At 42.3% G+C, this 14,547-nt stretch overlaps 2 protein-coding genes across 2 annotated transcripts in view; both read right to left on the minus strand.

The window, feature by feature from the left end:
• The window catches only part of LOC134574918 (alpha-2-macroglobulin-like protein 1), a 259,124-nt gene that overhangs the window by 188,763 nt on the left and 55,814 nt on the right, over positions 1-14,547 (minus strand). The gene's annotated exons all lie outside the window — the stretch shown is intronic.
• The window catches only part of LOC134574919 (alpha-2-macroglobulin-like protein 1), a 41,347-nt gene that overhangs the window by 21,850 nt on the left and 4,950 nt on the right, over positions 1-14,547 (minus strand). The window contains exons 6-9 of the mRNA XM_063433985.1: positions 14,150-14,233; positions 13,545-13,721; positions 9,823-9,904; positions 8,921-9,077 (exon numbers count right to left, since the gene is read on the minus strand). Coding sequence (XP_063290055.1) covers positions 8,921-9,077; positions 9,823-9,904; positions 13,545-13,721; positions 14,150-14,233 — 500 coding nt within the window. The remainder of the gene's footprint in view (positions 1-8,920; positions 9,078-9,822; positions 9,905-13,544; positions 13,722-14,149; positions 14,234-14,547) is intronic.

The following is a 14,547-nucleotide window of genomic DNA, read 5'->3' on the forward strand; positions in this document are numbered from 1 at the left end:
ATCAAGCGCCTCACTGGCATGTTGTTTCGCCGTTGGATATCGGCAAAGTGAGCCATGGCCGTGTAGGAACGCCTGAAATGGCCACACACCTTCCTGGCCTGCTTCAGGACGTCCTGTAAGCCTGTGTACTTATGCACAAAGCGTTGTACGATCAGATTACACACATGCAGTGGCGTACTAAGGGGGGGGCGGGGGGGGGCGGTCCGCCCCAGGTGCCATCAGGCAGGGGGTGCCACCAGGGCTGGCCAGGCTTGCTATTCTGTGAGCTGTGTGGCTGCATCGGGTGCCATAGCAGCAGGGCACCGGGCAGCCGACACAGCTCACAAGCAGGGGCTGGGAGCAGGAGCTAGAGATCTGGCTGCACAGAGTTGGGGGCGGAGCTAAAACGGCCGTGGGGGCGGAGCCAAGCCGGATGCGGGGGCGGAGCTACATGCAGCCTCATACTGCTGCACACAGAGGGGAAGCAGGAAGGAGTCCCTGCTTCTCCAACTACAGCACAGGAGCCAGAGGTACTGAATCCACTCCTCCTCCAGCCCAAGCTTACAGTAAGTGAGAGAGTGTGTGCTGTGTGTAACTGTGATTGTGACTGTCTTTGACTGTGTGTGTGTGTAACTATATGCCTGTGACTCTGTGTGTGACTGTCTGTGACTGTGTGTGTGTGTGTGTGACAATCTGTGACTGTGTGACTGCCTGCCTGTGATTGTCTGTGTGACTCTCTGTGTGTGTGTGTGTGTGTGACTATCTGTGACTGAGTGACTGTCTGCCTGTGATTGTCTGTGTGACTGTGTGTGTGTGTGACTGTCTGTCTGGCTGTGACTGTGTGTGTGTGTGCGTGTGACTGTCTGTGACTGTGTGTGTGTGTGACTGTCTTTGACTGTGTGTGTGTGACTGTCTGTCTGTCTGTGACTGTGTGTGTGTGTGTGACTGTCTGTGACTGTGTGTGTGAGACTGTCTGTCTGTGACTGTGTGTGTGTGACTGTGTGTGTGTGTGTATGTGTATGTGTGACTGTCTGCCTGTGACTGTGTGTGGGACTGTGTGCATCTGACTGTGTCTGACGGTCTTTGCCCTGCATGAGACAGCAGCATTACAGGGCATGCAAGGGACCTGTGCAGGAAGACCACAGAGATCCCAGCAGCAACCACTGACCACCAGGGACTGAGGATCCACTCCAGCCCTTCTAGAGGAAGGTAGGGAGGCTGGGTGGACCTTGTGGGGATATTTATGGGATATAATTTGTAAACAGAGAGAATTGCCCACGATTTTCAATTCTCAGATCCCTAATCGTTATCGTTATAAGTGAAAGGTAAACCATATAATTAAGTCACAGATTTGTTATAAAAATAGATATTTATTGTGACATTTTAAAATATAATATTAAGTAACATGCATGACAATAATCAATGGAATTTCAGTATAACATGAATATGCAATACAATATTGTAATGATCAATGAATATGCAGTATAAAAATGGTATATATGCAATACAATAGGCAATTTACTTCCTGGTTAATACAACATTGAATCTAAAAGCTGTCAAGACTGATTTACGATAGGCTTCACAGAGAGGGGATGTTTCACAGAGGGGAGAGAATTCTTCAGCGTGCAGCAATAAAAACTTTCAGCTTTCAGCTTTCAGCTTTCAGCTGGCAGTTAGAAATAACCCTTTCAGTGCTGGCTAGACCTCTTCTAGGGATTTAAGATCTACTCTTGTGTGATTTAAATAAAAATAATATTTAAATAGTCAGTAACCACTTCCTTGATTCCATCAAATTAAGAGAAATCTTACTATGTTACATAAGCTGATATTTTAATTAATTTGTCTAAATAGATATTTTATCTTATTTTAGAGCCAATCAATACAGCTGGATAAATGGTCATGATATGCTAACGTGATATTAATCACACAAATACATTAATGGCTATATCAATCCCAGCTGCAGATGGGATGCTATAACCATATATATATATATCCTTTAATAATTAAGATTTCTAAATATGAAATCTAATCATGATTTATCCAGTCATATATCATGCTATTAATTTTAATTAATTTAAATTAATTAATTAAATGCCTGTATATTTACCAGTTTAAGTAGATATTCTCATCAGATATTCTCAGGTAGCTTGTTTGTCATGGGTCTCTTTCTCTGCATGGAGTGTAAGAGTTTCTTGGTTACTCTGATCGCCCGATTCTGCCTGGATCTCTCTGAATCCCCAGAGTGTTGTAATGTCTCTCTCTTCAATCTTTTTCTCGAATCTCCCCCTCTTCCCTTGTCTTAACTTTTTAAAGGGAAAAATTCCTTAGGTGATAGCCAATCACAAATGTGGGGTGTGGTTCCCTTCTAGGTAACCATTTTAATATTTGGACTCTAGATGGCAGCCTTGTTCCACTACACATACCTATCCAGGAAAGAGTTAACTTTTCCTGGTGGCTATTTTTGACGTCATTTACGTTATCTATATGTGGCCTATAACTTATTTTATCTGTCAGATCAAGAGGATTTCTTCAGACTATGCGTCTCCATTTTCTGTAATAATTCCTAATATGACAGCCTGTAATACCACATATGACCCCGAAATATAATGGGATCTTGTTAGATATAGAAAGTAAAATTTAATTATTTAATCTTCTCTGTCACCTACGTCTGGGAATAGAATGTATTCTATTCCATTAGAACCTCGACAGTCTGTTATCACTTGGTTTGTTTATACAAGACATTCCATTCAGCTCTGGCTAAGCGGTCAGTTTTAGAGAAAGGAAAGAAATTCTGTGTCTCTTTTGTTAGCTTGAAGATACAAAATGGAGTCTGGTCTGTTTAGCAATGACTTCAGAATATACACTTTGTATTTCTATCATAGCACAAAATGTCTGCCGATATAAATACCCTGACAACCTCTTATTTATTAAATGTGTGTATGTATGTAATGTTTATGTGATTGTGTGTCTGTGATTGCATGTGTGTGGTTCTGTGATTGTGTTTGTGTATATCTGTGATTATGTGTGTGATTGTGTGTATCTCTGTGTATGTGTTTAGTAGATAGCTCCCTTATTTGGTGTCCTTAAATATTGCAATCTAATATAAGAATAACAAATAAGGGATTTATCCACTAAACAACTGAAAATATTTTTTTAAAAAAGGGCTTTTTTAATTTTGATCCTTTAGCTGTTTAGTTGATAATTCCCTGAATTGGTGCCGTATGCGAGATTTCCATATTTAAAGATACCAAATGAGGGTGCTGTTTAGCAGATAGTTCCCTTATTTGGTGTGTCCTTAAATATTGCAAGCCCACATAAGGATAGCAAATAGGGAAGTTATCTGCTAAACAAAGATCGAAGTTAAAGGACCATTCTAGTGCCAGGAAAACATACTCGTTTTCCTGGCACTATAGTGCCCTGAGGGTGCCCCCACCCTCAGGGTCCCCCTCCTGCCCGGCTCTGGAAAGGGGAAAAGGGGTAAAACTTACCTTTTTCCAGCGCTGGGCGGGGAGATCTCTGCCTCCGATCCTCCTCCGTTCCACCCCGTCGACTGAATGCGCACGCGCGGCAAGAGCTGCGAGCGCATTCAGCCGGTCGCATAGGAAAGCATTTACAATGCTTTCCTATGGACGCTTGCGTGCTTTCACTGCGATTTTCACAGTGAGAATCACGCAAGTGCCTCTAGCGGCTGTCAATGAGACAGCCACTAGAAGATTTGGGGGAAGGCTTAACCCATTAATAAACATAGCAGTTTCTCTGAAACTGCTATGTTTATAAAAAAAATGGGTTAACCCTAGCTAGACCTGGCACCCAGACCACTTCATTAAGCTGAAGTGGTCTGGGTGCCTAGAGTGGTCCTTTAAGAGGTGTCAGCCAGCCCACAACAAGAAATCTGGGTGGCTAATGTGAATTATATGCAAATGTGTTGTCAGATGCCAGCATGCAGAGCACAGTGTTTCTGCGTGTGTGTATGTCCGTGTATGTGTATAAGTGCAGACATCTCAAAATCTCACCAACACTACACACAAATATACTCACGCATTTCAACGTCAACACTACATGCAAACCCCACCATTATATATAACCACATCACTGCATTCAAATACCACACAACACACAAATGCATGCTTGCATTCAAACACCAGCACTGCACTACATACAAACACACCCCTACATTCACTCACACATACTTCATACAAAAACATGCATACATTCACACACAAACACTGCTCAGTGCTAAATACATGAAAAAAAATGTGGGTTGTTTTTTACATTTAAAGTTGGGGGGGTGCCAAAAATAGGACCCGCCCCGGGTGCCAAATGCTCTAGGTACGCCCCTGCACACATGTGCCATGCACGGCACATGTGTCAACTTGCCCAACTTCAATGCCGCTATCAAATTTTTTCCGTTGTCACACACCACTTTGCCGATATCCAGTTGCTGCGGAGTCAGCCACTTTTCCACCTGTGCGTTCAGGGCGGACAGGAGTGCTTGTCCGGTGTGACTCTCTGCTTTCAAGCAAGTCAAACCCAAGACGGCGTGACACTGCCGTATCCGGGATGTGGAATAGTACCTGGGGAGCTGGGGGGGTGCCGTTGATGTGGAGCAAGACGCAGCAGCACAAGAGGACTCAGCCGAGGAGGTTATGGAAGAGGATGGAGTAGGAGGAGTAGAGGAGGTGGCAGCAGGACTGCCTGCAATTCGTGGCGGTGTCACCAACTCCTCTGCAATGCCACGCATTCCTTGCTTGTCAGCCGTCAGCAGGTTTACCCAATGCGCAGTGTAGGTGATATACCTGCCCTGACCATGCTTTGCAGACCAGGTATCAGTGGTCAGATGGACCCTTGCCCCAACACTGTGTGTCAGACATGCCATGACTTCCTTTTGCACAATCGAGTACAAGTTGGGGATTGCCTTTTGTGAAAAGAAATTCCGGCCGGGTACCTTCCACTGCGGTGTCCCAATAGCTACAAATTTTTTGAACGCCTCAGACTCAACCAGATTGTATGGTAAAAGCTGGCGGGCTAATAGTTCGGACAAGCCAGCTGTCAGACGCTGGGCAAGGGGGTGACTTGGTGACATTGGCTTCTTACGCTCAAACATGTCCTTGACAGACACATGACTGTGGGCAGATGAGCGGGAACTGCTCAAGGCGGGAGACGGAGTGGCGGATGGTTGAGAGGGGGCAAGAAGGACAGCAGTGGTTGACGTGGCTGAAGATGCTAGACCAGGAGGAGGATGGCGACTTAGAGTAGGCGTGCTGCTTGTACTCATGTGTTGATCCCATAGGCGTTTGTGATGTGAGATCATGTGCCTACGCAAAGCAGTTGTACCTAGGTGGGTGTTGGACCTCCCACGACTCAGTTTCCTTTGGCACAGGTTGCAAATGGCATTGCTGTTGTCCGAGGCAGACACACAAAAAAAATGCCACACTGCTGAGCTCTGCAATGACGGCATTCTGGTGGTGGACACAGCATGCGTTGATTGGCGTGCTGTCGGGCTGACCCCGGGTGCCAATGCATGCTGTCTGACTGTGCCACTAGCTCCTTGCGACGACCCCCCTCTGCTTCCAACTCGTCTCCTCCTCTCTGTCTCCCCATCTGAACTTTCGCCCTGTTCTTCTTCTTGCCGAGCGGGCACCCACGTGACATCCATGGACGCATCGTCATCATCAACCGCTTCGCTTGTATCTGACAACTCACAAAAGGAAGCAGCAGCGGGTACAACATCATCATCATCACACCGTACCTCCATGTGTTTAATGCTGCCTGCCTGAGACATATCCCTGTTATCTACATCCTCTAGCAATAATGGTTGCGCATCACCGCTTGAAGACAAGTAACTGCTATTCAATCTAAAACAGTGAAAAATAAATTTTGGTTTTAAAAGCACGCTATAGAGACACCAGATATGATTGGCAATGTGCACTGGAACAGTTCTGCAGAGCACACGCTGAAGGAAGGACTGACACACCCGCTTGAAGACAAGTAACTGCTATTCAATCTATAACAGTGAAAAACAAATTTTGATTTTAAAAGCACGCTAAAGAGACACCAAATATGATTGGCAACTGTCAAAGAACGCTGGAACAGGTCTACAGAGCACACGCTGAAGTAGGCCTGACACCCAGACGCTTGCAGACAACTAACTGCTCTTCTATTACAGTGAAAAAAAATTATTTCTTTTAAATCTGAAGCTTAAGCTATTGTAAAAACAGATATGAGTGGTGGCACTGGGCAAGAGGGCACAGTATCCACTGTGAACCTCACACAGAAGCTGGCAGGCAGGCAACTGCTCTTCTATTACAGTGGAAACAAAATTTTGGTTGTAAAAGCACGCTATAGAGACACCAGATATGAGTGGCAACTGTCAAAGTACGCTGGCAGGGTTGTGCAGGGCACACGCTGAAGGAAGGCCTGACAGAGCCGCTTGAAGGACACTGACTGGCTGCTATTAGCTTACACTAGAAACCTTTTTTCTTTGTAAAAGCACGCTAAAGAGACACCAGATATGATTGGCAACTGTCAAAGCACGCTGGCACAGGTCTGCAGAGCACACGCTGAAGTAGGCCTGACACCCAGATGCTTGCAGACAACTAACTGATCTTCTATTACAGTGAAAAAAAATGATTTCTTTAAAATCTAAAGCTTAAGCTATTGTTAAAACAGATATGAGTGGTGGCACTGACTGTGCAAATGGGCAAGGCATCCAACCTGACACAGAAGCTGGCAGGCAGGCAACTGCTCTTCTATTACAGTGAAAAAAAATGATTTCTTTAAAATCTAATGCTTAAGCTATTGTTAAAACAGATATGAGTGGTGGCACTGACTGTGCAAATGTGCAAGGCATCCATCCTGACACAGAAGCTGGCAGGCAGGCAACTGCTCTTCTATTACAGTGAAAAAAAATGATTTCTTTAAAATCTAAAGCTTAAGCTATTGTTAAAACAGATATGAGTGGTGGCACTGACTGTGCAAATGGGCAAGGCATCCAACCTGACACAGAAGCTGGCAGGCAGGCAACTGCTCTTCTATTACAGTGAAAAAAAATGATTTCTTTAAAATCTAAAGCTTAAGCTATTGTTAAAACAGATATGAGTGGTGGCACTGACTGTGCAAATGGGCAAGGCATCCAACCTGACACAGAAGCTGGCAGGCAGGCAACTGCTCTTCTATTACAGTGAAAACAAATTATTTATTTTAAATCTAAAGCTTAACCAATTGTTAAAACAGATATGAGTGGTGGCACTGGGCAAGTAGGCACAGTATCCAATGTGAACCTCACACAGAAGCTGGCAGGAAGGCAACTGCTCTTCTGTTACAGTGAAAACAAATTATTTATTTTAAATCTAAAGCTTAACCAATTGTTAAAACAGATATGAGTGGTGGCACTGGGCAAGTGGGCACAGTATCCAATGTGAACCTCACACAGAAGCTGGCAGGCAGGCAACTGCTCTTCTATTACAGTGAAAAAAATATTTATTTTAAATGTAAAGCTTAACCTATTGTTAAAACAGATATGAGTGGTGGCACTGACTGTGCAAATAGGCAAGGCATCCAACCTGACACAGAAGCTGGCAGGCAGGCAACTGCTCTTCTATTACAGTGAAAAAAAAATATTTATTTTAAATGTAAAGCTTAACCTATTGTTAAAACAGATATGAGTGGTGGCACTGGGCAAGTAGGCACAGTATCCAATGTGAACCTCACACAGAAGCTGGCAGGCAGGCACCTGCAATTACATTACACAGGAAAAAAAAAAAAAAAAGCAGCCTGATGTTATAGCCCTAAAAAGGGCTTTTTGGGGTGCTGTCCTTACAGCAGAGATCAGATGAGTCCTTCAGGATTGTAGTGGACACTGAATACCCTAGCCTAGCTATCAATTTCCCTATCTAATCAGCAGCAGCTAAACTTTCCCTCCTCTCACTAAGCATGCAGCTTCAGAATGAATCGAAAATGGATGCTGGGAGAGAGGTTGGAGGGTGTGGAAGGGAGGGAGTGCTGCTGATTGGCTGGAATGTGTCTGCTGACCGAGAGGCACAGGGTCAAAGTTTGCCCAATGATGATGAATAGGGGGCGGATCGAACTGCGCATGTGTCCGCCCGCCGCGGCGAACGCGAACACGCTAAGTTCGCCGGGAACTGTTCGCCGGCGGACAGTTCGGTACATCACTATTTAGGAGTGTTTTTATTTGAAAGATATTTTTTATGGTTTTTATACCTAAAATGATTTGAATGCAGGACATACAATAAATAAATACATTTACTATTATGTGCATCATGCATCTGCACGGCTGCAGATTCTGATGCCGATCCTTCTGGCCATTCATTGGAAGAGAGCCCCAGCTCAGTCAGTGATTGCAATTCTGTGCAGCAGAGAGGTTAATTTCTGTACATGCAGCCGCGTTTCATAGACAAACTCTGCGCATATAGACTCCAGGCTCCATGACCACTTCAAGTCAATGAAGTGCCTGGAGTAACCCTTTAATGTTAGAGTTTTCCTTTCAGTAATGTTCTGTACAACACAATAAAGAATTGTGTCCAGATTTAAGAACAGTTTGTCCCTATAATTACATCTCACTTGTCAGATATATTTGCTGTACCATTTCCTTAGTATTTGTTATGGTGTTGTCTGTCTACATATGTACAGACCAAATGTTGCAAACAGTTGGTTGGAGAACCTCTAACTTACTGCTCATGCTTTGGATGGCAATTTCACAGAGGAACTACACGTTGTCTGGATACTGTTGATCTGAGTAACAGGTGTGTTTACTGAATAATTGGTATATTTAGGAAAATACTGCCTTACAGTAATGGCTGAATTCACACTGAATATTCTGCTAATTAAAGACTTTGATTATTGCAGATACTGCCCTTGTCAATAAGTATTTTTATTGCATAAACTGTACATGTAGAAACCAGATATTTTACAGCAGACTCACCTTCAGAGCATTGTGTAACAGACGTCCTGTGGCCTTGAAACAACCATCTGATCTCTGCTGTTTCTCCATCCATTTAATCCCATTATTTACATGCTCCTCATCTATATAGACAAAATCCTGGGCTTGTGTGAAGCTCTTAAGGACGAATGCAGTGAGCCTAAAAGGATGAGAATGGTGACAAGTTAACTTTTCAGGAAAGCTTACCATCTTCCTGTGTGGCGTTTGTCTCATTTTACTGCCATCATCGGTTTCCTCGCCTCCATAGGCCCAACTCACTCTCTCTCCTGCCACTCTTTGGTTCTTCCACATGACACTGTGCTAGCTTTGCTAGCTTATTTTGACACAAGCATCTTATCCATCAATCCCTCCTCTGCTCTGATATGCTGTTCTTCCTCTTGTATGTGTTTACACCTTCCTCATAGATTGCTAGCCCATTTGAGCAGGGCCTTCTTCACCTCTTGTCTCTCTTGCACGTCTTGTGCATGTATATTATTAGTTGCCAAATATCCCTGTTGTATTACTGCAAAGCACTGCGGTATATGTGGTCAATATATAAATGCTAAGAATAATAAGTTAGTAGATGTACTGTGTTAGCTTTATTGGTCATTTAATTATATGGATATTGCAAGTTAAGTCTCTTCTTCAGGATTTAAATTTGAGGGAATAACCAACCAGTAGATGTAACCATATAATTATGACCATTAAGGTGATGAGGTGCAATATGGTGGGATGGGCATGAGAAGTTAACATCAGCAATTTAATGGTTATTTCTATTGTCCAGTGAAATCTAAAATATCCTCTTACTATAGTGATTTTGCATAAACCATGTAATCTGTCTAATGTGGAGATCAAGTCAATGAATAAAGGTTCAATGTGTAATATGTATGATAACATGAACTTACCATGTGTTCCCCTCTTTGTCACTCTCTCCAAACGCACTGTAAGACCCAGCTTTGTGTTTGTAGGTTAACTGACGTTGGTATCCTAGAAAAACAAGGGCTAGTCACCTAATTTTTATTATATCTATATAATTCCGTTATCCAACAGATACTGATCACAGCTATTGTGCCTTCCAAAATATCTAACAGAACCTACTTCTCATTTCTCTGCCTCCTGCTTTATTCCCTAAGATAACATTAACCCGTACTAGTTTACCTCCTAAACTATGCTTGGCTTGCAGCAGTGTCCTCTGTTCCTTTTATATCGATTTGTTTATATTGTGTATCTATATTGTGTATAATTACCAGTGTTCTTTTAGAATCTATTTGTAAAGCACTCTGGGAAAAACTTAAATACAATTAGCATATTTTACATTAATTGTGTTATTTTAACCCCTTAAGGACCAAACTTCTGGAATAAAAGGGAGTCATGACATGTCACTAGTGATGTCCCGAACGGTTCTCAGGCGAATAGTTCCTGGCGAACATAGCTTGTTCGCGTTCGCCACGGATGGCGAATATATGCGATGTTCGGTCCGCCCCCTATTCGTCATCATTGAGTAAACTTTGACCCTGTACCTCAGAGTCAGCAGACACATTCCAGCCAATCAGCAGCAGACAATCCCTCCCAGACCCTCCCACCTCCTAGACAGCATACAATTTAGATTCATTCTGAAGCTGCATTCTTTTTTTTGTGTGTTTGTGTTTATTATACATTATCCCCCATAGCCAGTAACCTGTGTTTATTATACATTATCCTCCCATAGCCAGTAAACTGTGTTTATTATACATTATCCTCCCATAGCCAGTAACCTGTGTGTATTATACATTATCCATCCATAGCCAGTAACCTGTGTTTATTATACATTATCCCCCCATAGCCAGTAACCTGTGTTTATTATACATTATCCTCCCATAGCCAGTAACCTGTGTTTATTATACATTATCCCCCCATAGCCAGTAACCTGTGTTTATTATACATTATCCCCCCATAGCCAGTAACCTGTGTTTATTATACATTATCCTCCCATAGCCAGTAACCTGTGTTTATTATACATTATCCTCCCATAGCCAGTAACCTGTGTTTATTATACATTATCCCCCCATAGCCAGTAACCTGTGCTTATTATACATTATCCTCCCATAGCCAGTAACCTGTGTTCATTATACATTATCCCTCCCATAGCCAGTAACCTGTGTTTATTATACATTATCCTCCCATAGCCAGTAACCTGTGTTTATTATACATTATCCCCCCATAGCCAGTAACCTGTGTTTATTATACATTATCCCTCCCATAGCCAGTAACCTGTGCTTATTATACATTATCCCCCCCATAGCCAGTAACCTGTGTGTATTATACATTATCCCCCATAGTCATTTATGGTTGGACCTAGGCAGCATGATGTCTTAGGCCGGCCCAGAGAGTGAGTGAGTGAATAATATAATATATATGTTCAGAAACATATTAGTAATATATGTAAATTGGGTTCATGCAAAGAGGGTGAAAAGGTATTAAAGAAAAACACACTTATTGCATCAAATTTACAAAGCCAAACTTTTAAAAGCTTTCCTCATTTCTTTCTCGGGATGAGGAATATATTGGTTGTACACTGAGGATTTCCATCTGCCCAATCTTTTAATAATATGCACTGGAGTGTCAGTGTTGAAGGAGACCGAAGCTGCCCCTATTCTAAATGAAAGACCTGAGACATGGATACAACCCAATCTTAGGAGTAGTGTTCTGATGTAGAAGAGGAATTTAGCCGTAGTCAGAGGGATTCGGTGAGAGTAGTGGTGAAATGTGTGTGGCCTGACTGAGTGTGGGTAAGTAAGAGTCAAGTATTTTAACTGGGCACTAGTTCTAGGTGGGATAAAGTGGTATAGCGGATGGATGAGTAGTTTGGTTCGTTTTAGAGGTTTGTAGAGAAAGTATATAGTGATCATGATTTTTAGCGATATCCAATATTTTTAAGGTGGTCTCAAACAAACATAAAATGCTATATAAAATTTGTGGGAATATCGAATAGTCGTGTACAGTAAATCAGAGAGGGCTCAGAATATCGAACCATTGATCAGTAACCTGGATGAAGTAGGGGGTCTATCTGTTTTATTAAATACGCGGTAATATGCTTTTAATGGGATAGGATGTTAGGAAAGGTGTGTGATTGGGATAAGTGGTTGTGACTGTATTTAGCTTATCCTGGGACCGACCTGGCTCCTAAGCTTGAGCCGCGCGTGGCTGGATCTCTCCTGCCTCCACACGAGCTGCATGCGGCTTGATCTCCTCTTCTGACTTAGCCGCGTGCACTGACCGCAGTGATCAGTCACTTGGCCCGCCTGGCACTAGGAGCACGGCTCGAGTCGCGAGCTCGCTCTTAAAGGGGCAGTGGGAGCCAAAAGTTGATTCAGGCTCCCATTGGCCCACGTCATTCCAGAACCCCCACACACGAACGTTTTGGGGGCGTAGGCATGACGTGGGCCAATCACTGGTTTAACAGTAGTGTACATTGAAAAAAAAAACTAGAAATTTGACTGTGAAATAATAGCAGTCAGTTTCCTTCACACGTGTGCGTTTCAGGGCCTGCCAGGGCACAGTGTCACACCAGTGCAACTCATATCTGGTTTAACAGTAGTGTACATTTAAAAAAAAAATACAGGGGGCTTGTTGTCACCTTTTGGGGACCCTTGGTATTGTACGTGGCTGAGTGGAGGAAGAGACCTTCAATGACATCAGTGAGGACAAGGAACGGGACATGGCTAGCTTGGTATCCAACCTTGTGCAAATGGGGAGTTTGCGGTTGTGCAAATGGACTGTTTGCAGTTGTTTGCGGTGCGTTAAACGGGGAGTTTGGTCTGTCACTGTGAAGCGGGCGTAACCCTTATACTACCTGATCGATACAACATCATACCTGATGTTTTAAAGCACGTTATTCCAAACAATTTAGGAATATTAGGTGATTTATGCCCTTTATGGATTAAAACCAGACTCTGCATCAACTATGTAATTTTCCATGGAAGTTTTGCCATGGATCCCCCTCCGGCATGCCATAGTCCAGGTGTTAGTCCCCTTGAAACAACTTTTCCATCACTATTGTGGCCAGAAAGAGTCCCTGTGGGTTTTAAAATTCGCCTGCCCATTGAAGTCTATGGCGGTTCACCCGGTTCGCCCGTTCGCGAACATTTGCGGAAGTTCGCATTCGCCTTTCGCGAACTGAAAATTTTATGTTCGCGACATCACTACATGTCACACATGTCATGTGTCCTTAAGGGGTTAAACCAATCCCAATTCCCATTGTTCCTAAACTACTTTATGGACACTAAACCCAACTACTTTTCTGCCAAATCCATTTGCCACTAATCCCAACTTCTTTGCCTTCTAAAATGTTTGTGGGAGAGACTTTCTGAAATAGAAGCATTGCGTTAGCCATATGGATTTTGTTGAAGTGTAGAAAACATTTCATCCTGGGTCAGAATATGTGTTATTAAGTGCAGGTGAATATATTTATGTGTGATCAATATCATATTTTTTATGACTTGTATATTAAAAAATAGAAGTGGGTTTGACTTGCCATATATTAACTTTTAATTTATATATTTATTGGTAATGATGTGCTTGTGTTATTTGTGCATTTAAGGCAGCACATTGGGGCATATGGCTCTTCGAGGAACCATACAATACTTACCTTTTGTTAAGAAATCTTTCCCTTTGTTGCCAATCTCTTCACTGAGCTGCTGGGAGGACTTTAAATATTGCAGGATGTAGATGTTGGGGGCAAAAAGCACCATGTTTTGTTCTCCACAACCATACGACATGGCCAAGAGATTGTCCAAATTGTTCAGTGCAGACGACATTAAATCTCCTGAGAGGAAAAGCAAGAAAAATGTATCGGCATGGTTGACTTTCAAAAGAGGAAGATAATTCGAAATCAAATAGGTTTTGTTTATATCTACAAAAACCAAAGAAAAGTCAATGGACATATCTCACGATATGTAGAATAAAGTGAGTAGGGAGTTATTATACTTACCAGACTTGAAACTTGAAACAATTAAGGTAATTATCACAGTGATGTTTTGTTTACTATTTCCAGATACATTGACAAACAGATATATTTTATGGAATGACCGTGCCATAGATAAAGGTTGGCATAATAATGGAATCTATGTTTTCCACAAGTTAACCTGTATTGTTTGAATTTCTGCCAATCATTAAGGACAGTTAAACAGGTGTACACCCACAATGACTGATCATTTCGTATCCATTCCAGATATAGCTTTATTTCTTACTCACCAAAGACATTGATAGATGCTTTCGCTGATCCTTCTACATATGTTTCTGGAAGGTCAAGCTTTACCTTTTCTTCTACAGAGCTTCCTGGAGAAAATCACAATGGTTATATTAAATAGTAGTAATTAGTATTCCACGAATTCAACAAATAATGTTCTCAAGTAACTCATGGCAACATTTTGAAGGTGATGAAGCATTACACTTGGAATTTTTTTTAAATCACCTTTTTTGCCAAACCTTTGATTTCAATGTGTAATACATATAATATATGAAGAAAATGTGATTGATATGAAGAGGTCTTGATGCCTTGTATGTTACTTTAAATGAGTGACAGAACATCAGCAAAAGGAAATATTTGTTAATGAGATGAGAATGGATGGGCTGGTTCAAACAGACAGGAA

Source organism: Pelobates fuscus, chromosome 10 (genome assembly GCF_036172605.1).
Source record: "Pelobates fuscus isolate aPelFus1 chromosome 10, aPelFus1.pri, whole genome shotgun sequence".
NCBI lineage: Eukaryota > Metazoa > Chordata > Amphibia > Anura > Pelobatidae > Pelobates > Pelobates fuscus.